Source organism: Pleuronectes platessa, chromosome 13, assembly GCF_947347685.1.
Source record: "Pleuronectes platessa chromosome 13, fPlePla1.1, whole genome shotgun sequence".
NCBI lineage: Eukaryota > Metazoa > Chordata > Actinopteri > Pleuronectiformes > Pleuronectidae > Pleuronectes > Pleuronectes platessa.
Window position 1 is genome coordinate 4,263,476 of NC_070638.1, and position 23,034 is coordinate 4,286,509.

Genomic DNA, 23,034 nt, shown 5'->3' on the forward strand with positions numbered 1-23,034 from the left:
TTGCAATCACAGAATTTTAAAATTTCAATGCGTTGCTGGGTTTATTGTTTTGTTCTTTTACCTTATCACCGGAGCTCTCGAACGGTCTACGTTCAGCAGTGGCACTGACTCAAAGGATTCCTCCTTTTTGAGTAGGGGGGGGAGCAAACTACGACAGGGCCTGACTCTACGACCTAAGCCTGCAGCGTCCTCCAACACTGTGAGCGAGAAGTGAAGGCAGCAGCGTTTCAATAAGAGACTTTGCACTGCACGTTCAGGGCAGATTCACAACACGACAGGAGAAATAGGATAAAAAATGAAAGAGAATCATGTATTTCACCGATCTGACAGCTCGGGACATGGCTAACGTCTGGCAACAGGTTTGCATTGCATGCGGTTTGTTACACCAGGGTGAGAGATGACTACATCATTGTACAAATCGCTATCAGACTTACCAGGAGCAAACATAAGGCTATCATATTAAGCACATACGAAAAATGACAAGATATTTCCTCAGGTAATCTACAAAAGAGCGTTTTTCTGATTTGTTGAGAAGTCAAAACGTCATGAAACAATCATACAAGTCACGTCATGCATTTCATTCATGAAGGCAGATCATCCTTACTTCAAAAATATGGACTGTTCAGACTTTCAGAAATATCTTTACGACTAAGCATGAATGCATTGGAGGCATGTTAACGACACAGGTAAGCATTTGTCTTTGCATGTCATACTGGTCACTGAACAGAAACACTGGTTTCCTTAGGTTTCGCTTACCTGTGTTTTTGCGGCAGAACCTAAGGTGCAAGGTCAGGGACGACACTGCAAAGATCAGATATCGCACTGTTTGCCATCAGTGAACAATGCAGAGATTGTTTTAGACTTTTTAAATAGATATAAATCAACAGCCTTTTTCAACATCAGAATAAATGTCATCATCAAAACGGAGCTACTGAGAAACTCTTCCGCTACTCGCATCATTCCACATGCTCATATAGGACATTGAAGAAATTAGATGAGAAACCTAAGCATGCTACACTGGATATATGCAGTGGGACGTTAAGCAATATGTTGCAATAAATGGCATTTTTGTAAAAAACATAAGTCTCGACTAGACAATGGCACTTGGCAGGTCAGAAATGTAAAAACCACATGACATCCTTAAAACAGTTCCTACCGGCAGTGGATATAAACACCGACATTCAAGCCTCAGTTCAGAGAAAAATAATCCAACTTCCTACACAGAAACCAGAACACGCTACGACTGAAGAGTCAGACGTCATGTTAAAACGGTCACACAAGGCAAGTCTCAGAAACATGTGGTACGAGAATCAAACATCTACAAAGTCCTTAAGCCTCTCCGCGGAACATTTCATACTTACCCACACACATGGAGGGGGGGGAGATGGAAATATGTGACAAAAAAGTACTACATTGCTTCAAGTTTTGTAAAGCATCAAAAATAGGCGTTTTTCTCTCAAAAGTTCAAATCAGTTTGGTACTTACAGGAGAGGAGGGCTCAACTGATGGATGAAGACTGCTTAGCCACCCCCGACCCTATAACATCTACGTTCTTATACTGGGTAAAGACTAACAGAATGGGCACAGCAAAAATACTTTCTTTTGCAATGTTTTTATATTAAAAAAACATTTTTATAAAAAAAGACAAATTTATACATGTGAGTTAGTTCACAACTGGAGAGAATGGGCAAGACAAACGTTTCAATGCATTTTCCATACAATTTACCTGACTGTCCTGGAAAAAGAACAGCACAAGAATATATATATATATGTTTATAAGAACACTAAAAAATATGCAGCATTTTCTTGCAACCACGTTTTCTGAGGAACATGTTAAGAAAAACACTTGCTTACCACTTTTCTAAACTCGCCTGTGGAGGAGGAGGAAGTGTCTATCAAGGCAAAATACAGAGCATACTACCTCAACAAGGTCAAACCAGAAAGAGACTTTTTAAAAAAACAACAAGAGTGCCACAGCAACGCAGGTAAATGCATGAGTTTACGATACAGATGCCAGTCAACTTTCTAATGACACAACAGGAAGTGGAAAATTTTAAAAATAGTCAATCTACAAGAGGACGTTTGTTGGTCTGAACCGCTCGGGATCACTGCACGCACATATTGTATCTAAGAGCCTTATGGACAGTTGGAGAGAGACAGGACAGCACAACTTGGAGTCGACCATTTTGAACAATGAAACCCAGTCTAGGCCTGCGTTTAAACTTCAACCCTCCCCCCTTCCCCCTCAGGTAAAAACACAGAAATTGTTGTCAACCCACCCGTCTGGTTCTGTAACCACCCCAACTTACCAACACAGGAGGTTTCAGTTTGTTTTATTGCAAAAACACAACAGGCAATAGCATTTTTAAAACTGAGATGATTTACAAGGTAATGTCAACAGTTCAATAAACAGGAGTTCTAACCACATTTAATGTAGATACAGGACTGGAATGACCATATGTATAATTAACTCACTAAAAACAAAGCATTTACAAGAAGAAAAAATAAACAAAAACAAAAAGAAAGAGGACAAGTTCGCCGGGAAATCTGCCATCTCTGTGAAACACTTTGAAACCAAGGAAATTTAAGATCTTCATCAAGGCGTCTGCATCCAAACATTTAACAAAGGATTTTGTTTCGACAATGTAGCATTTACTTTATGTCCGCTTCACATTACTGGCCCTGTGCAGAAGAAATACATAGAAGATACGTTGCATGTTAACAGCGGAAAGTGGACTCAGCTTCCTTAAATTAAATAGTTAAAAAACCTGTTTAGGAAGGAAGTTGTGTGTTTGTTAAGTTTGTGTACGTGCTGCAGCCACCGGATTCCCTGTGAGGATCCTGGGGAGGAAGGAGGTTACGGCACCAAACTACTGAGTAAACATGAATGTGGAGGGCAGATTCTTATCGGGGGTGTACCTGAGGGGCTTGTGGTGCTGCACCCATCGCCTGAGGGCTGTTGGTACCATAGTACGCAGCCTGCTGCCGGTAGTACTCCGCCCAGGCAGCGCTGTAGTCAGGCTGGCCTCCGGGCTGGGTGGCTGCCGCTGCTGCAGTGGCCTGAGGGGCCGCTTGACCTAGAGGGCCAAAGACGAGAAAACAAATGAGTATGAAGTAATATATTGTTTATTTTACTTCGGTACTACAGACTGGGGTGTAGCTACACGCTCGAGGGTGAAAGAGCAGACCAGTTAAACCAGAACTAGAGGCCAATTCATTCTTCTGCGTCGGGGCTACGCATTCATAGTTGCGTGTAGGCGTTTGTCGCGCTGCCATTACACCTTTGAAACACTAGGGGCAGTAGAGTTCCTACGCTGGTGTTTAGTGTGTTCTAGTTTACTAATCTACAAAACCTTACTTTTTTTTAACTTAACAGCTTGGTGTTACCAAGCAGATCGTGTGTGGGAGATGATAAATCTTTCTTTTAACTGAACTCAAGTGGCCAGTCTGCCAGACAAGCAACGATACCAAGGGGATCAATCACAGCTCTTGCTTTCCTGGTCGCCTCCATGCATGGTTAGTTTTGGGGAGGTGAACATCAGGGTTCGTTGTAGGGCTTTGCATAGGGTACATGTCTATGGATAGAAATGGACGCAGCAGCGCCAATTGTGTTCCTTTATATATTTTCAGAACACACAATGTCTTTATGTTTGAATACTTACTATTCTTATATTGCAGTGCGAAGAACTTAAAGTTTAATGAGCAGCTGTTGAATTTCTAACCCCAAACCAATAAGCCACTAACGAAAGCCTCACACCTTTGAGAGCAGAGTGTGCCCAAATTATTGACTGGAAACGGTTTAGTCTAGTATTTTACCAGTTTATTGATAGTCATTTTTCAAACTGGTTAAGGTTATGTTCTCATGTTCCCAGAGGACAACATGTAAGAAGGGGAACGAACCCAACACCGACATCTCACGCGGGTGAGTCAGATACCTTCTTTGCTTTTTCTAGGGCGGCCGAGAAAGCAGCAACTCCACTACAGGGAGCTGCTGGAGTAACACAGCCGCCCATATCAACATTCACCTCCAAGGCAGAGGTCTGACTAATTATGGGCTCAGAGTATTTGGAACCGATTTGACGTTTTTAAACTATTGAATTCTCTGGTCAATAGGAGAACTGACTCCCACAGGGACGTACATCACTGTTCCGGACTAAGCAGCAGAAAATGGATCAATAACAGATTACAGTCTACACATCACGTCATGGGCAGATGCCATTATCTAGACACCCTGCAATATTCATGTAAAATATATTATCTCTGATGTTACTGCAGGACAGAAAAGTATTAATTAAGTCAACATATTCACAATTTTGTAAACTTTGACCTTACCCTGACCTCAGCTACTAGAGCCAGTTTAATCTAGACTCTTCACAGTAAAACTCTTAAGGAAATACGATCACATTACGAACGTTTATTTTTTTTATTTGACTAATTCAAGTCTAATCAGTCTTTACACGAGGATCACATTTAATTCTTTAATCATTTGCTACACGTATTGCAAACTGATTTGGGATCATTTTCCCTTTATAAAAAACATACCAGCATGACAGATAAAAATTCTAATTGCATTAGAAAATAAAAGTATTGTGTGCATTCACTGCAATCAAATGCAGTAATAAGAGTTGAGAAGTCCAATAAAAAAAATTCAGCCACGAGGGGAGGGAGGAAAATACTAAATCAATGAGGTGTGATCCCTAAGAGGAGTATTCACCTTGCTTCTTGTAATATTCCTCCCAGGCTTTCGTGTAGTCCTGAGGTTGTTGACTCTGCTGACCTGCAAAGAGAAGTGAGGAATGTGTGTTATAGTAAAAGAAAAATAACCTACAAATCAAACTTTTAAATCTACAAACAGTCAGTAGCAGTAAGAGTCATGCAACATTAGAATAGTTTGCCATCAGTGTGGACAAAGCCCTATGATTGTCTAGAGAATAGGCTACTCTAAGCTCATAAGAAGGTTCTGTGTCGACAGCTCAGTCCTGGAGATAAACAAAGTGTTGCAGTCTAAACAGCACAGGCATCAAATGTCAAACCAGGTGGAGACACACTGAAAACTCTCCACAGCAGGCCAGCGATAATGACAAATCCCCAGACCTGAAAAAGAAGCTGACGGAATGCCCCGTGGCTGTTTAGACTGTCTTGTGTCAGTAGGTGTACACTGAAACTACGATCATATACCGGTTTTCTTGTAATATTCCTCCCAGGCCTTGGAGTAATCTGCCTGTCCACTCTGACCTGCAGCCTGTGGGTCACCTGTTAAAAAAAACCGTACTTGTAATTCAGTCAATCACTCGCAGTGGTTTGTCCTCCACCTGTCTGGGTCGGGCTTTCAGTCTAGTGATGGTGGAGAAAACTTTCCTGTCCCTTGCGTAATATAAAAAAAAAGGTCCTCTGCAAAAGCAAAGTCATGGTGAAACCAAACCAACTGTCTCCTGGTAGAGGCACCAGGCAGACACTACTGCAGTAAAGCTAATAGACTACACTGATCTACCCTCGTCTGCAAGTTTCTGCTTCCTCTAGAAGTACCGACGATCGGCAAACTGTGGAAGAAATGTATTACCTTGGCCATTGCTTTGAGTTGTGCCGGGAGCGCCACTTGTTGGGGTCATGGGCGTCTGTGGCTGTTGTCCGTACTGAGCGTAGTAGGCTGCCCACGCTGCTGCATTGGCATCAGCTGCTGCCTTATCTGGACCAGAAACGTCTGGTTACAACAAATGGGACCAAACATTGAGTTCCAACTGTACAAAACATAAAACCATCTCCAGGGTCTCTTTTGTTTCCTCTTTAGGAAAGAATTTCTTGATTTTAAGTCTTTATAAATTCATGTGCTGATGACAGCAAACAAAAAAAAAAAAAAAAAAAATCAGACTAAACTCAATCAACTACGAGCAGGTACTCACTTGGATCAGGTTGTCCCTGCTGCCAGTGTGGGTAGCCATTGCCCCATCCCTGAGGCTGGTAAGGTGCGGGTGGACCACTGATGAAAATAAATAATTATACATTTAGCACATCCCTCGACAGTCATTACAGAACTTTTAAAAAGATTGAAATCAAATACGGAGGTTAAATGTACTTACTGTGGCCCTGGAGGTCCCTGGTTATATGGTCCAGGGTTGTATGGACCCATGGGAGCCCCAGGAGGTCCAGGTGGCCCAGGAGGACCATGTTGGCCTGGGCCTCCATGTGGACCAGGGGGACCATGTGGGCCACCCATTGGTGTGACTGGTCCCTGAAAACACAGTCATTTAATAACAAGCACTAGTCAAATGTCACTATTAGTTTTTTTTCAAAAACATCCGGTAACTCACTCCGATTTTCTCCTCCACCAGCTGCCTGGCGTAGTCGATCTGTTGCGGGGAGCCTCTGACTGTGAACATTTTGATGTTGGGATCCGCGTTGGGTGGAGGATTCCTCTGTAGCTCAATCCTGGCTCCGGACTGTTGGCTGATGCCTTTGATTGTCTCACCACCTGGAAGAATTAAGATTTAACAAATTACAACAGCGAAATGCCATGTCCTTGAAAGTGTTTCCCTAACTTTCTTTCCAAGAAGAGCTTTTAAAAGATTGTAGTGAGCCTGAAATACTGTAACATGCACCCCAGTCAAGAAGATGTGCAGTTAACACTCAAGCCCCAGATCCCGTTGACTAATAGCACTAGTGATTAAGATTGTCTAAATAGTTTGTGTGTTCAGGTCTCAGAACTTGTGGTTGGTTTTTACATCAGCTTCTCAGCGTGGTGCATGAGTTGTCATCATTGACCATCAACATAACTGCATTGAAATGGACCTTTGCTTTAAGTCATGGTTGTTTCCCTGATTTGTGTCAAAGCTCACCTACTGATATGGGGGAAAAATCATTAAACCATAGGCCTGTGCAATTGTTTAGCCCTAATATGTTAGAACAGTTTGTCCATTAATGACAGACCATATTCGCTTTGAAGAGAGCGTAACTAGGTGCAACTAGAGCCCATTTACAAGGTGCTGTATAATAGCTGCTTGCATAATGCATTTTGAGTAGAGCATTACGCTTACCTTTTCCAATGATGAGGCCGGTCTTCATTGTTGGGACGGTGAAGGTAAACTCCTGTAGGCCACCAGGGGGCCCCATGTTCCAGTTGCCCTGCCCACGGCCACGCCCTCTACCGCCGCCTCCCCCACCACCACCTCCACCACCATGACCTGGGGGTCCTCCAGCCTGGACACTCCTCAGCAGGTCAGATATGATCTCTGCCGCATGTTGAGCCTGGTCAGGGGGACCCATGATCTGTGCTATTCTGTCTGGTGTGCTGCCGTCATCTGAGGAGAAAAATATAGTGATTAGAGCCTATCCAGATTAGATTCTCACATACTGATGTCAGGGGGAAATGTGAATCTGTGTCTAAATTCTTTGTATTTTTTCAGGTCTCAGAACTTGTGGTTGGGGTTTACATCAGTTGTTCAGCGTGGTGCATGATTTTTCATCATTGACCTTTTTAACTGCATCTAAATGTCTAAATTTATTCAGTAGCTTGTTCTCAGATCTGTGTGACTATAAGTTAACACTCACCTGGTTTAAACTGAATCCGGACGCCCGTGTCGTTCTGTATCTTCTTGATCATCTCTCCATTTCTGCCAATGACGATACCCACAGCAAACCGGGGGACGGGGACCTAAACGATGAGACAAAACCAAACATAAGATGTTGCGGAAAAACCATGCCCAAGATTATAAATAAGTAACTTATTACAAACACTCACATCCAAGCTATCTCCTCCTCCATTACTGCTGCCGCCGCCGCCGCCTCCTCCTCCTCCACCGCCACCTCCTCCAATTCTCGAACCATACTCGCCCCTCTGCTCCCGGAAGCCCTGGTCTCTGATCAGTTCCATGACCATCTCTTTGGCTTGCTGAGGGGAAACAGAATCATGACAACATTACATCAGCACTCCGTCTTTCACAATAGGTAATTGAGAATAATGTCTAAATAGTTTGTGTGTTCAGGTCTCAGAACTTGTGGTTGGTTTTTACATCAGCTTCTCAGCGTGGTGCATGAGTTTTCATCATTGACCATCAACATAACTGCATTGAAACTAGGACCTTTGTTTTAGGTCACGGCTGTTCTGATCTGTGACAAAGCTTACGTACCAATATGGTTTAAAAAATAAACCATAGGCCTGTGTAATTGTGTAGCCCCAATGTTTCAGGACACAACTGTGAGTTAATGTGACACCATCTCCTCCAGCTCCAAATACATTTAGTAAGTTTACAAAGTTGGATTTTAACCCAGAAGGAATTACACACGTGTCCACTGTCTGTAGCCACTTCTCCAGATTTTAATGGGTTGTGCAAGAGCATTGTGTTGCGTGTGTTTATTTAACAAGTGCTGTGAATGCAATGGTCTAGCGGACAATGACCTACCTGAACTTTAAAGGGCTCTCCTGAAATTCGAAGTGGCTTATCTGCGCCTGTGTTTTGTGGCCCATCTTGGATCATGACCATCTTCACCCCGGCTCGTTCCTTTAGGTCAAGAGAAACAACATATATTCAGTTATTGTGTCTCTAATTGACACTACTCCCAAAGCCTTTAGTTTATATTTTCGCTTCTGATCACAGGCCGAACACTCACCTGAAGGCTTTTGATGGTTTCTCCACCCTTTCCAATGACAAGTCCGGCTTTAGAGGCAGGGACCATGATCTCCTGAACAGTCATTCCCGGACCGTCGTTGTGATGGAACGCTGGAGCTGGACGTCCCTTATCAACAATCTCTGTCAGAAGTCTCTTTGCACCCCTGATGGTAGAAAAATTATGGTCATGCACTTTCTGGAACTCTTCAAAAGGAACCAATTGAGCCTGTGATAGAAATTTTACACCAAGATTTGCACCACAAGTGTTGGATACTCACTGGATTGCTTCTGGTGGTCCTGTTAACGTCACCGACCTGTCTGGCATACCACCGCTGTCTATAACACATAGGAGGAAACGTTTATACAAACCATTCATAAAGGACTGTATCTGATATCCCAGTATCAGCAAAAATACCAGACCTACCAGGGGCAATCTGTATTTTACAGCCAGATTCCTGCTGCAGACGTGATATTTGTTCGCCCCCTCTTCCAATGACTAGACAAGAGGGGTGGGAGTGTTAAAACGCAATCCAAGCGATAAATAAATTGTGCTTATTTTTTAAACTATTTAAATGACAAACTTACTGAAGCCGACCATTCCATCTGGGACCTTGAACTCTTCTGACAATGACCTAATAATGAGAAGTGCGAAGATTAATAATGAACAAAATATGCAAAGTCTAGATGGCAAACATTTAAATTCAACCTGTCTCTTACCTTGGGGCACCACCCATTCCTCCCATTCCTGAAAAGGCTGCAAAAAATACGATACAAAACATTAGCAGTAAAAACACATTATGGGTGTAAGTCATCCACCAATTAATGACAATTAGTTTGAGTGGAGAATTATCAAGAATTACAGTGATGTGATGAGCCATCACTACCACCATGGCATCATTGCTTCACTTACCATCACTTGTAGCCACTTTCTTCGTCTCTGGCTGGTCTGTGACAACACGACACAATAACCAGAATAAGTATCTGTTATTAAAACCCTCTAATCACACTACTATCAGGGTTTGAAAAAGGCCACCAGTTTATTCAGTACATTTACTTTAAGTTGTAAAGGCCGAAACAACAGCCAAAGTTTCCATCAATGTGGATCATTCAACTTTTTACAGTTTCTATAATTATATGAAAGATCTATGGGGCAAATAGACACTATAGTGGCAGAGTTATTTACTTAAACAATTACTAGTGATTGAGATTGTGTAAATAGTTTGTGTGTTCAGGTCTCAGAACTTGTGGTTGGTTTTTACATCAGCTTCTCAGCGTGGTGCATGAGTTGTCATCATTGACCATCCACATTTTAACTGCATTGAAACTAAGACTGTTATTTTAGGCTCATGGTTGTTTCCCTGATCTGTGACAAAGCGTACGTACCAATATGGTATAAAAACAAACCATAGGGCCTGTGTAATTATTTAGCCCCATTACTTAAGGAACTGCATCCATTCAGACAATTTTCTCTGTGAATGGAGCGTAACTAGGGCCTATTTACGAGGAGCTGTATAATGGCTCCTTGCATAATGCATTTAGAGAGTAGCGAGCATGAATTAGCCTTTGAATAGCCCAGTGAAACCTGCAGGAGTTTCTGTAGACAAATGTCCCATGTTCTGCTGTTAAGGAAACAAGTTAAAAAGAGAACATGTTCTTTCCGTTCTCTTACATCTTTACTGTGGACAAATTTAATCTGACACAGGTTAGCTAAATACTAGTCAGATGCAGATCATTCACCAATGTTTCCTGGTATTGCTCATAGAGAAATCCCTAAAGAAATGGTAGGGATCTTTCCAGGACACACCAGCTGCTACATGTGCATTTACTTGCCAATACCTGGTGTGCTGTGAAAAACAACCCGTGTTTGGCCAAAATAATGAGATGTGTGGATGCATGTTTTAAAATGGCCGTGAGTTTTAGACCAGTAACCCCCCACCACCACAGTGCCTTGGCCCCAGAGAAACCATCATAAAACCCTGCCTTACCACTTCCAACGTGTACCTAAACCCTGGAAGTGATAAGCCACGTTTGTGTGCTCACTATCTCTCGATGTTTGTGCACCAATATCTCAACAAATACCTATATTCCACAGTCAAATCACACATTGATTAGAAAAAAGCTGTGAACACAACCACATGCTATCATCTACACAAAGCATCCAACATCGACCACAGGAGAACAAACTGCTTCAACGTGGTTAGTAGTGATGTTAGATAACTACTTGGCAAAAACCACTTTGATATTTACACAGTTTTATCTGTAGATTAAGAAAATGATCTAAACGAGTTAAATGAAGTAGCTTCTAAAACAAACACGGGCAGGCACACCATAATCTATTAAGACTTTCATTGAATCGATTTGAGCCACTGACCGATATTCAGGTTAGGCATGGGAAAATACCCACCAGCGTCCTCCAGGGGCCTTTTCTGGCCTCCGTAGCCGAACTCATTTGATGGTGGAGCCGCGACGCCATCGCCTCCGATCTTCGCTGCAATCTGAAAAGGGGAAGTGGACAGAGAACGACCATTTAGTTCTCCTGTGTTTTTCTTTGTCTCGTGGCTTTGAAGTAACACGATGCGTGCGGCCTCCATCGCTGCCCGGAAGCCTCCACTAACGAAAGTGGAGCATTTAACCTCGATTAACGGGTGATATTGTTATAAATAAAGGGTTACGATCGTGTAATTCACTTGTATTCTGGGATTTGTCCATTTCAGCCCGAGTTCTAGGCTGAAATGGCTTCCCCCCCGTTCGCAATGTGGCGTAACGTGAGTCGTCGGTTTAGCATTAGCTTAGCATCGCCTGGCCCGACCCCGTGCGCGACATCAGAAAAACACAAAAAACGTCACAGGAATCATCAACATTGGTGTAAATCAAGTATGAAATGATCTTACGGGTCTTCCTACCTGTCGTGCTCGCTGCAGAGCATCTTTAAAAGCGTCGTTCATCCCGCCACCGGCGTTAGAGGACGGGGGAGCCACGTTGCTGTAGTCAGCCATGTCTTCTTCTGCTGCTCGGCTCGAGAAGATGGCGGATTTCATCCCCGGGAAGTGGAGGCAACTCTCGTGGTCGCGTGGCAAGTCTCGCGAGAGCGGGTTGGTTAACGCCTCCGGATCAAATTACGTTGAACAGAATTATACTTTTTTTTGTGGTGATCTTTGTTTATCGAGGAATCATAATAATATAAACAAAATGTACAAATAACAACAAATTACAAAAAATGTAGATAAAACTCTAAAGTTTCTCTTTCAGTGTTTTTCCCCAAATAAATTAAATATTTGTCAAGTCTGAAACCTGTGTTTCACACAGACTTCAAACTTAAATTGATAATCTATACTCCAGATTCATCAAAGTACAGTGGTTGTTAATCTGGGATTGGTAAAGTATTCTTCAGCTTTATTTTAATTTGAGCTCAAGTATATATAGTATTTTAAAAACCTAATTACTAATTACCTTGATAACATTAACAAATGTATGAACTCATATTTGGATTTTTCTGCTGATCTTTCTTTTCAGCTGTTTTTCAGTGTTCAGACATATGTTATAACAATTAATGTTTCTTATTTAGAACTTAATTTTCTTTACATCTGGCTGCCCCACCATAAATTTGTTTTTGGCTTGTTACCTATAAAAAATGGCTGGAACATACCTGCATCATTTTGTCTAAATGACAACATTTTAATTACACAAATGTAATGACAATCAAGTCCAAGTCAAAACAAAGAAACTCAGGACATTGCTGACTCTGTTAAATGAAACAAGATGTCTGACCCCTGCTATGATATAAAACGTTATATTTTATTATACAGCTCTCACTTTCACACATGTCCTCATTTGCCCAGTTCAGTCTTAAATGGACACTGACTACACTTTATTATATCACAGTCACATTGTACATTTCAAGTCAAGTATGTGTCAGCTCTCAGTGAGGTTTATTGTTTTTCAAATACTTCACAACGTCTCATGATCCTTATCAGAGCAAAGAAACCTGCAGAGGCATTAAAAGCTGTATCACATGATAATTCACATCTCAGAGATTTGACCTTTGCAGGTTTTTCAGAGTGCAGTATTTTTCACTCAGTTCACATTAACAACAGTCCATGTTCCTGATAACGTCCCCGAAACATGTTGTTTAAAATCAAAATCACAGCATGCTAAGAAAACATAATTTCTACCAAACCTCAGGACTCCATGGAAGAAAACACATTTTCAAATTTCCTAGTCAAAGTGTAGTTTATCAAGGCACAAGGAACAGCCCTGACAAAGCTGGCTCCCATGCCGTTGTAATATCCTCTAAGTCCTTGTCTTTCATATATACCAATAAGTCCTCGTAAAATGCCTGAAGGTGGACTTGAGGCAGAGCTGAGAGCTGCAAAACAAAAAAATTATGATGAGGAAAACATGTTCTCAGATTGTGTAGAAAAAGCTTAACCGTGTTAAACCGAATATGAACGTTACCCTGAGCTTGCTGCTGCGTGCGGATCACTGCCAGTGGGTAACTGGTCATTTGTCCAGCGGCAAAGGCCACGAAACTGAAGAAGAACAGTTTGGAGTCACTGTTGTAGGCTGGATCGCTCTTCGCCCAGTTCATAATCGACTGCAACACAAAGAAAAAGTTTACAGCCACAATCTGTCAGTGGAAAAAGGGTTTTTACTCTTTGTGTTTTGGTTCTGTCTCACCTGGTGAACTGCACACTCCACACCTGCGTAGGGGATCATGCACAGGATGCTGGGTTTGAATCCTCTGTAAAACGAGGACAAACGCTCCTGTCTGTAGATGGAGCGGGTGCAGGCCACCACGCCATGGTAAGTCCCAATTTGCTGCAGGTTCAGTCTCACCTTCAAAACCTGAAGGGGCAGATAGAAAGAGAGAGATTATTCAACTCAACCTCCACTGACACGATAAACCCAAATAAATAAACCAAAGCCTCATTAATGTGACCTACTGACATTTAACCTTATAACCCAATATATGTATAAATGAAATAGGGACAGGACAGAAATGTTAAAGCACTCAGACCTGCCACTGATCTCTGATACCTCTAAAGGGTAGAAGACAGCATGAACAACCGCACCGGACACGCAGCCCAACCCGAAGCGCTGCTGCACCGTCAGAGTCTCCTGGGTTCGGTTTTGGGTGTAGACCTTCATCTGGACAGAGCAGAGAAGCTCTGAGCATCCATGTTCATCAGAAACAAGACACTGGTTCCTCAATAATTCATACTGTCTGCTGCCGTGAGCCTGACCTGGGCGTAGATAAGACACTGGAGCGTGGACTGTGGCGTTCCTTTCAGCACGTTGACAGCGTTGCCCTGCCACATCGACCGCAGACCCCCTGCTCTCACCTCCTGGAAGCCTTGGGAGAAGGCCTTGGATCCATGAACCTGCAGAGTGCACAGGACACAGTCAGGCAATAAAGCTCAGATATATTCACAACAGTTTTAGGGGCGATATGGGTTCACATGCTGCAAAGATAACAGGGTCTCACATGTAAAGTGAATACTTTGCCCATTCTCGTGTTAATGACAGGCTGTACACAGTGAGCTGTAAACTGAATGGCTTTATCGTATCAGTAAAAAGACAGATGATGAAAACAAGGCAGGTTAAGTTGATAACTTTCCATCCTTACACCCTGAGACAATAAAACAACCTTTCAACTCTAACAATGGATGATTTATTACAAAAACATTTGTTGTTGAATTACTGGCTTCATATTTAATGTTTGTAAAGTTGCCTATTCTGAGAGAACCCAGACAACAAATAGGAATATAAGAGTTGATTTTTAATGCTTCACTGAAGACACAAAGATTACATTATGCGATGGTAACTGACATCATTCATTCTTATCTTTTTATCAAATTGCATCTTATGGTCTGTTGTCATCAAATAAAACACATTGTAGGTGTGGTTGAAAGCTCTGAAGGTTAGTAAGTGGACTGATGCTCAAAGCAGCTGACCAAATGAAGGCTATGAATAAGCACAATAAATGTTATGTAATCTAAAAACCTAACTTAAACACATTTGAGCTTCATGCAGAGTGCGAGAAGCTCTGCAGCGTTAGTGATGTTTAAAAAGAAAATGAGAACTTGAGGAGAAACTTGCAGTTCATCACTAAATGAATCAGAGCTATGCACCTGTCCATAGAACTGACCTGAAGTTGGGTCTTGAGGCGGTCGATGGGCGCCGTCACAGTCCTGGACACAGCATCAGCGAGACCTGCTGCCAGGACGAACGTCCTCCAAGCACCGAAACCAGACGCCTCCTCAGGGAATTCAAGGGGCATCGCACGACTCTCCCCGACATCGAAAACCTGCAGACGCACAAAAGAGGAATCACATTTACCATCTTTTTAATCGTTGTATAATGATACTGTCTGTGCTAGTTTACAGACAAAAGTGCCACAGCTTGTCTTACCAGCTGGTGTTTCCATGAGGTCACCAGCTCCCCGATGCTGTCCACAGGGTTCAGGATGACGTGGTGCAGGAACTCGCCCCAGTCCACTGTCATGGAACTGTCCTTGTCCATCCTGCCATAGACACACACACACAAACAAACAAACACAGCAAATATTCACTGTGTGAAGTAAATTATCTTCATTTGATAATGATCCTAGTGTCACTTTACTGAGGTCTATAGAGTAAATTTTGCCAGTGCTGTCTTTCTTAATGATTAACGAGTGATAGATTTGTCACTATGCAGTAATAAGACATTAAATTTCAGACGGACAGTAAAGGCCGATGTTCCATCTTATCTTCCTCACTTCATTAATAAAGATGTGTGGATTTTCCAACTTACAATGAGTCATGAAGTCAGCTGTTACAAAATAAAGGTTAGGATTGAATACATACCTAGATCTGGCAACCCAAACTTCATCAATTAATAAAATAAGAAATGATTTATCACCCACAATGTAAGGATTTCTTATTTTAAAGTGACACCAGTGAAATGTAAAACGTGCATCACGTCAGTGTTGGGAACTCAGTAAGAACCCAATGGATTATTGTTGTAAAGCATTTGTTCACATGTAATTATGATTCCATGAGGTATAGTTGGCAGAAAAATCTTACATTTGTATAATTTTTTTTGCATTCGGCTTTGAAATGACCACTCCTATCTCCTTAAACAAACAAATGACGTCCTCCTGGTCAATCACCCCTGATCAGAGAAGAAATGCACACAATTACAAACAGATAACTGTATGTACTCTATGTACTGTATGCACTTTACGACTGTATGATGGCACGCAGCGTCTCTGGGACGTGACACTGAACACTAGAGTGCAAAGACCAGAGCCCAGAGCTATGTTTAGTGTGGAGTCTGCAGTGTACTATAAACACTTCCTGGGTTAGCGTTGCTTTCTTTCTGGTTTTGACCTTGATAACAGACAACAGTTTTACATTTATAGCAATTTATAAAGAATATGCTCAGTTAGGACTATACATCTTCTACACCTGCAGCAGAGCACATGCTATTCTAAACACGAGAACACAACTGTCGGTGTAATTATTCAAAAACAAACATACATATTTGTGTTTACTGTGTGTTTTTAACAAGCCCAGTAACAACATAAATGTTTTTAATGGTTCCTCGCGCAATATGAATATTTTCTCAGCGGCAGATATGACTACTCACCACACTTGTTCTTGTCAAGGTCATGAAAGTAAATTTTCCATTTCTTCTCTCTGTCCATCATGTAGCCGAGAAACTCTTTATAATCCAGGAGGCCATCTTTGTTCTTGTCATAAGAATCAATGATATTCTAGAAGGGGAAAACGAATGAATGAATAGAAAAACCCTGACCCAGATAAATACAGTAGGAAAATAAGATCATGAAAACATTACCTGGGCTTTTCCATCTGCCGAGTTGATCCCAAACTTGCTCATTTCTTTGTGCAGCTCTGTCACTGATATGAATCCATCTTTGTTTTGGTCCAGTTTGACAAATAGCCCACGGAACTGATCCATGGTTGGTTTAGAAAATGTAATTTTTTTAAATATTCAGGTTGTAAACAAATGCATAAAGCAGAATGCAGCGTGTGATCCACTGCAGGAGAGAGACGAAGCATTGATCATCAGCAGAGCTTATTCACCTGCAGCTCTGCACGGACGCTGACTCATTGGCAGGAACCAGAGGCGATGCAGCGTTATGAGCTCCGATCATTGGCTCCGAGAGAAGAACCCCACTCTCCCTGTGGGGCAGCAGGTGGCGCTGCTGCTGCAGGAGAAGCCACCACAGCCCCATTATCAGTTTCTTGTCTAAGTGGCCACTGAGCTATTTGTGGACCTGGGGACAGAGTTTCCAGAGACACACAAGGGGTGGGAATCAATAGATCAATAAAATAAATAAAAACAAATGTATGTAATTCTACAACTGAGAGAGATGAAATAAACCTTCACTGTTTAGGTTTTGATGTGTTGAGCCAAGTGGATACAATAGGAATGTTCTGGATAACACACACATGCACACACACACACACACACACACACAGAGAGAGAGAGAGAGAGAGAGAGAGAGAGAGAGAGCGAGAGAGAGCAACTTCACTCAAGCAGAAAAGGTAGGGAAAGGAAATGTTATTATCAGTATTATTTAGTGGTACAAGTAGTATTGCTTTTCCTATATTTGTACTGCATCAACAGTTATCCGTATCGATTTCTTTATACTTTTCCTTCTTGTATGTATCATTGTTTTACTCATGTCATAATTAACACACAATATGGACCTCATCTCATGTCACATACTTCACAAAAAGTGTGTATTAATGACCAGTAGTGAACCTGTGTGTGTGCGTGTGTGTGTCTGTGTGTGTGTTTTCACCTCTCACCTGGATGATGTGCAGAGGAGCCAGGTTTGGTCAGGGACGCCCCCCCCGTTCTCTTTCTAGAAACAGCCTCTAGATTCCAGAGCAAAGTGTCGCGTTGGACTGCAGTAGATAGAGCAAACCCGGAAACAGCTTTTCAAAATAAGACCAGGTTTTCGTCTTTCATGTCAGGTTCATAAAAGCATCAGTAAAAAACACTGGGGAGGAACAAAGCCACACACACGTCTCTTACCTCACATTTGGTTTATATGAATATGAATATTTAAAGTGTTGTCTACTTTCCATGTTATGTGACACACGGACTGTATTTCTACAGATGATGAATTGCATTATACACTTAATAAATAACACTGCTATTCTCATTATATCTAAGTGTTTCTGATATTGAATATGAATAATAATATTTAAAAAAAGATTTGTATTCTATGTTATAGTATTTATTTATTCTTCAATAGCTTCGTTGTCATGTGATCAACTGACTCAATCCAATGTTGAATTGTATTATCAGAGAGATAAACAGAACACTTTTCATATCGAATAGATGTTATATTAATATTTAAAAAATGTTTGCATTCAATGTGTTATATTATTTATATTTCATATTTTCTCCATTGCTTCTATGTCATGTGACCCACTGACACCAAACCAATGCTGAATTGTATTAGTATCAGAGATAAACAGAACACTTTTCATATCGAATAGATGTTATATTCATATTTCAAAATGTTTGCATTCAATGTGTTATATTTATATTTCATATTTTCTCCATTGCTTCTATGTCATGTGACCCACTGACACCAAACCAATGCTGAATTGTATTAGTACCAGAGAAATTAAGTGGTTACCAGCTTTAGCCTAAATAATACATAGCCTATATGACCAATCCATTACAGCAGTTATTAGATCAAATTAAAACATCTAAGTTCAACAGATAAACCAACATTTTAAATTCTAAAAGTGACGATGAAAAGGATACCCCTTATTTTTTTTATTTTGTACAATTGTAATCAAATCATATTCAAAGAAATAAAACAACTTTCCATGTGAACGACCTGCAGCTGCTTTATTCTCTCTCACCGGAAACACTCAGACTCGTGGTGTCACACTTGACTCTGGCTCAGAGGATGCAGGGAGGGAGCTGAGGTTATTTAAAGAGCCTCATCCAGTCATCCAGAGAACAGCCACCGGCTCCTCAGCGTTGACTCTCCGCCTCTAGATGCTCCTCATCCCGCAGCGTGCGTCTGTCTGTGGCCGCTCGACGTGCTTCAGTCTGTGCTGAGGCCGATCTGTCACATCACCACCAGCCGTCGACCAGCTCCCCTCCACCGGCTTCTCTCTCAGGGACCACCCCGCTTATCGTTTTCATTCTTTTTTTCTGGGATACGTGAGAAATGGGTAAAGACTACTACAAAACCCTGGGCATCTCTAAAGGAGCCACGGAGGAGGACGTTAAGAAAGCCTACAGAAAACAGGCGCTGAAATGGCACCCGGACAAAAACAAGTCTGCAGCCGCCGAGGAGAAATTCAAGGAGATCGCGGAGGCTTATGAAGTCCTGAGTGATCCGAAGAAGAGGGAGATTTATGACCAGTATGGAGAGGAAGGTAAATGTGCACGCTTTGGAATAACAGCCTATATATTCAGCCCGGTGTCAGTGCACCGTTATTAAAGCTGGATGGTTGCATGTGGAGCTCAGCTGGTTTTTAATTCAAGTCAGGAGGCCCAGAAAACAGCTTCCCAGTACCATCCTGTGATTCTATATCTGCAGCTATGTTAGAAAAAGAAAAAAGGTCCCATTATGAGGCTGCTTCAGTGGGAGAGACCAGTGTAATGAAGCTTTCTGTGCAGTGTGTGGCACCTACACTGTAGTTTCTGAGCAAGCCGGCTACATTTGCAGTCCAGATGGTGCTGTGTGGGAAGCATGTTAGGAGGAAAGAAAGACAAGAAAAGAGCCCAGATCATCTCTCCAGCCTTGAATTCAGAATTAAAAGGTGACACATTATGATTTCACCAGGAAGCAGGAGGAACATTTTAAGTGTGTGAGGAATAAAAAGAGGTGTATTTTCAAAGTAAAGCCTGCAGGTACGCAAGAGGAAGCCCAGACGTGAACCTGGGAGTGTGGCACAGATGGCCTCCTTGAGAAGCTGAGCCCACTCCTGCCACGCAGCAAACACAGCATCGAAATGTGAACTGTTTTGGGGATAAATAAAAGATCTTAAACATTGGCTCTGGACAAACTCATTGAGTTTTAATTTTTAAATAGGAGATTTTGAGACTTTGAACCCGAAACAGTTCCTGAATATCCTTTAAATAGCACCTTAATACAGTTACTGGTGTGCTGCAGGTATTTTTTCAAACTGGATTACAGTCCCCACGATATGGATTCTGATGTGTCATCTCAAAACAATGAGTCAACTGTAGGGCGGCTACAAGAGTGTTTTCTTATGACCCCTCAAAAAACAATGACAAATGTCCAAATATCTTGTTTTGTCCGACTATGGGTTGATGACGCAAATATAAATAAATATTCTCCTGATGTCAGGAAAAGCAACACATTCAAAGAAGTTGGAAGCATTTAATGTTTGATATTTTGCTTCAAAGATTATTAAATCAATGGACTGGTTAGCAATATAGGTCTGTTGATGATTTCACCAATTATTGCACTAATCATTAAGTCTCTAATAACCTGAGCTTAAAGCAGATTGGTTATTTCATGGCTGATGCAGGAGCGACATGATAAAGTCAGTATTTGGCCTCATATCCAGCAGATGGGATTGTGCATCTCTGTTGTCAAAGTAGGCGTCACTTATGACATCTAACTCTCCCACAGTGTTAGTGTCAGGATGACTGATGAATCACTTCCTTCTTCCACCAGGTCTTAAGGGAGGAAGTGGACCCTCTGGCGATGGACCAGGCAACACTTTCACCTACACCTTCCACGGGGATCCTCACGCCACCTTCGCCACCTTCTTCGGCGGCTCAAACCCCTTCGAGATGTTCTTTGGGCGCAAAGCCAACGGGCGAGACGACGATGACATGGAGGTGGATGGAAACGACCCCTTTGGCTCCTTCACCAGCTTCAACCTGAACGGCTTCCCCCGGGACGGCCACATCGGGCAGCCGCGCCGGAAGCAGGACCCGGCCATCGTCCACGAGCTGAGGGTCTCCCTGGAGGAGGTCTTCCACGGCTGCACCAAGAGGATGAAAATCTCCCGCAAGAGGCTGAATCCAGACGGCAGGACCATGCGCAACGAGGACAAGATTCTCACCATCGAGATCAAGCGGGGCTGGAAAGAGGGGACCAAGATCACGTTCCCACGGGAGGGAGACGAGTCGTCAAACACCATTCCTGCCGACATTGTTTTCGTCATCAAGGACAAGCCACACCCTCACTTTAGGCGGGAAGGCTCCAACATCGTGTATCCTGTTCGCGTGAGCTTACGACAGGTGAGGTCCTTTCTGTTTGACGCCCACACAGACTGAGTGTAGAGGTATTAATAGAGTCCGATCAGAACGAGCTCACATCTACTTGAGGGATGCTGTACAGCTCTGAAAAGCCCGGTCACAACCCATAAGCTGTAAGTAGTCTGCCGGAGAAGTTGTTTTCCCTGGAAAGTACAGCCGCTCTCTGTGAGCATAGTACGGAACTACACACACTTTGGATGTGTACTTATGTAATGTGCTTCATCAGCATTGAGAAATAGGAGCTCGATCACAGGGAGGACAGAGAGGCGGTGGCCGCCCACACACACACACACGGTGCAAGATGTTCTTATATGGATCCTCTTACTGTCCTCAACGCTCATCTCACTGCTCATCTCGGAATATCTTGAGTGCTGCAGCAAACAAACAGCAGCAGATCATCTCTGGCATATTGGCCCAGGATTGTATATAAGGTGACAGACAGAAGAAAATACAGAGGAGCTACATGTATATATGTATGTTTGCATGTATATTCATAGTTGACTCATTCTGTTTATCTTAATGGGGTTGGGGGGGGGGGGGAACTGAATGCAGAAGAGCAAGCCAAATAAAAGGTTAATAGTTGACGTTGTCGTTGAATGAAAGAATATTGAAGATATATATTATACTATATTAATTAGTTTAGATAGTTAATTGGTGTATCAGTCAGGCTACACCATCAGTGCTTATAAGAATAAAGCCCAAATTTAATATTTCTATTTAAAATCATCATATATTTATCTTTTAAACTCGATAGTACCTCTGTTGCCTAAATTAACGAGCTGCTTGGTTTCATGTTATAGTCGATCACAGCTCATTGCACTAAATATCATTCTGACTCTTTTACATGTGAATGTATACATTGTGATGCACACTGTATCGAGGGTGACTTCATGGGCTATTTGCAGTGGATCATGTGCGGCTGGCTCTTCTCTTGTTGATCCACCTGTTGTGTTTCTGTCCCTCCAGTCGCTGTGCGGATGCTCGGTTACCGTGTCAACAATAGACGGCAAGACGTGCAACATGAAGATCACAGACGTCGTGAAGCCCGGCTTGAGAAAGACTGTGGCCGGACAGGGCCTGCCCTTACCCAAAACCCCCGAGCAGAGAGGAGACCTGGTGGTGGAGTTTGACGTGAACTTTCCCGAAACGCTGCCCGGCAACGCCAAGGACGTCTTGAAACGACATTTACCTGCTTAGGACGAGGGACAGGGACCGAACGAGGGGAGACAACCGCATGACAGCACCCCCCCCTCGTTACCGAACAAACTCACAAGGACAGTTTGGACAGCTCACAGATGGACCTCCTACCAACTAATGAGCAGTTTCTATTTTTGAGCTGGTTGGTGTTTTTTTTATAAATACCGTGCATGCTGCCGAGTCGATACAGGCGACAGACTGACTGCTGATATCTGAAAGTACACATGTGACGTACACGTGGGTCTTTTCCACAATAACGTTAGCTTCTCGTTTGATGGAAGTGTTTGGCTGTGAATGAGTCGACAGCTGCCAGACAGAAACCTGCAGTGCCAAACCGTACGTGTCCGTGCTCTCTTTGTAGACTTGATCCGTTTGGAGGCTGTCTTTAGAATCTGTGTACAAGTTATTTAAGAGGAAAAAAAGTGGTTGAGTGAACTTAAGAATCTTACATGTGAAGATGCTGAACTTGAATTTTAAAATAAATATTTCCACATGAACCTGATCTTGGGCTGTTCCAGTCATGGGGAGGCACCCAGTGAATCCTATGATATAATCAGCGCTTTAACAATAATCACTTTAAAACCACTAATGGTGCTTCGGCCTATTTATAGACATTCTGCATAGCAATATTACCCATAATGACTTCTCTATGGCATTGGCCTATTATCTGAATATTCAGAACTATATTATATTTTGAAGGTCAAATGTGAATATTTTGTTGTTGTAAAACTTATATGGTGAAATTTCCAAAGTTCAAAATTAAAAATATATCGAATGAAGTTACTAATAGAAAAGGTATGACTGTGTAAATATAGCTGTCTGGTCTCAGCTGCTGGATATCAGCTGCCAACGCGGAGACCTTAACGTTTTCCCACCAGGGGACGCCACATCACTCATCATGACTCAGGGGGAGGAGGCTCTATAAAAGCAATTTAAGCCGGTGTAATTATTAGAT

The 23,034-nt window shown here is 42.3% G+C and overlaps 3 protein-coding genes across 12 annotated transcripts; 1 reads left to right on the top strand and 2 right to left on the bottom strand.

Annotated features, from left to right (window-relative positions):
- Positions 1 to 1,957: 1,957 nt before the first annotated feature.
- On the bottom strand, positions 1,958 to 11,641 carry fubp1 (far upstream element (FUSE) binding protein 1). 10 transcript variants are annotated; one of them, XM_053437589.1, is made up of 20 exons: positions 11,507 to 11,641; positions 10,975 to 11,098; positions 9,514 to 9,549; positions 9,321 to 9,357; positions 9,189 to 9,235; positions 9,028 to 9,099; positions 8,882 to 8,939; positions 8,605 to 8,767; positions 8,397 to 8,495; positions 7,736 to 7,885; positions 7,546 to 7,648; positions 7,032 to 7,295; positions 6,309 to 6,469; positions 6,078 to 6,229; positions 5,901 to 5,977; positions 5,561 to 5,686; positions 5,179 to 5,253; positions 4,715 to 4,777; positions 2,920 to 3,077; positions 1,958 to 2,682 (listed from the first exon to the last, which is right to left on the bottom strand). In XM_053437589.1, the coding sequence occupies exons 1-20, from the start codon at positions 11,639 to 11,641 to the stop codon at positions 2,674 to 2,676; spliced, it is 2,109 nt and encodes a 702-aa protein (XP_053293564.1). In that variant the 3' UTR covers positions 1,958 to 2,673. The 10 variants fall into 10 exon arrangements, with proteins under 10 accessions (XP_053293564.1, XP_053293563.1, XP_053293573.1 ...); XM_053437588.1 differs by having other exon boundaries at positions 5,561 to 5,701; XM_053437598.1 differs by having other exon boundaries at positions 11,008 to 11,098; positions 11,507 to 11,640.
- A 774-nt stretch (positions 11,642 to 12,415) lies between these two features.
- slc25a24l (solute carrier family 25 member 24, like) lies at positions 12,416 to 16,735 on the bottom strand. Its single transcript, XM_053437632.1, has 10 exons — positions 16,443 to 16,735; positions 16,233 to 16,359; positions 15,668 to 15,755; positions 15,015 to 15,126; positions 14,752 to 14,910; positions 13,847 to 13,984; positions 13,641 to 13,751; positions 13,281 to 13,448; positions 13,059 to 13,197; positions 12,416 to 12,969 (listed from the first exon to the last, which is right to left on the bottom strand). The coding sequence occupies exons 1-10, from the start codon at positions 16,563 to 16,565 to the stop codon at positions 12,782 to 12,784; spliced, it is 1,353 nt and encodes a 450-aa protein (XP_053293607.1). The 5' UTR covers positions 16,566 to 16,735; the 3' UTR covers positions 12,416 to 12,781.
- A 1,875-nt stretch (positions 16,736 to 18,610) lies between these two features.
- dnajb4 (DnaJ heat shock protein family (Hsp40) member B4) lies at positions 18,611 to 22,775 on the top strand. The gene is made up of 3 exons (XM_053437645.1): positions 18,611 to 19,021; positions 20,293 to 20,864; positions 21,849 to 22,775. Exons 1-3 carry the CDS (start codon positions 18,811 to 18,813, stop codon positions 22,077 to 22,079), a joined length of 1,014 nt encoding a protein of 337 aa, XP_053293620.1. The 5' UTR covers positions 18,611 to 18,810; the 3' UTR covers positions 22,080 to 22,775.
- The last annotated feature ends 259 nt before the right edge of the window (positions 22,776 to 23,034 follow it).

Coding starts and splice junctions, on each gene's coding strand:
- fubp1 (XM_053437588.1), bottom strand. CDS start 11,641: ATGAAATCCGCCATCTTCTCGAGCCGAGCAGCAGAAGAAGACATGGCT. Junction 8,496..8,604: donor AAACCATCAAAAGCCTTCAG/GTGAGTGTTCGG, acceptor CTTGACCTAAAG/GAACGAGCCGGGGTGAAGAT. Junction 4,778..5,178: donor GGAATATTACAAGAAAACCG/GTATATGATCGT, acceptor TTCTCTTTGCAG/GTCAGCAGAGTCAACAACCT.
- slc25a24l (XM_053437632.1), bottom strand. CDS start 16,565: ATGGATCAGTTCCGTGGGCTATTTGTCAAACTGGACCAAAACAAAGAT. Junction 15,127..15,667: donor GCAAAAAAAATTATACAAAT/GTAAGATTTTTC, acceptor TGTCTATGGCAG/GATGGACAAGGACAGTTCCA. Junction 12,970..13,058: donor CACGCAGCAGCAAGCTCAGG/GTAACGTTCATA, acceptor TTTGTTTTGCAG/CTCTCAGCTCTGCCTCAAGT.
- dnajb4 (XM_053437645.1), top strand. CDS start 18,811: ATGGGTAAAGACTACTACAAAACCCTGGGCATCTCTAAAGGAGCCACG. Junction 19,022..20,292: donor TGACCAGTATGGAGAGGAAG/GTAAATGTGCAC, acceptor TTCTTCCACCAG/GTCTTAAGGGAGGAAGTGGA. Junction 20,865..21,848: donor TTCGCGTGAGCTTACGACAG/GTGAGGTCCTTT, acceptor CTGTCCCTCCAG/TCGCTGTGCGGATGCTCGGT.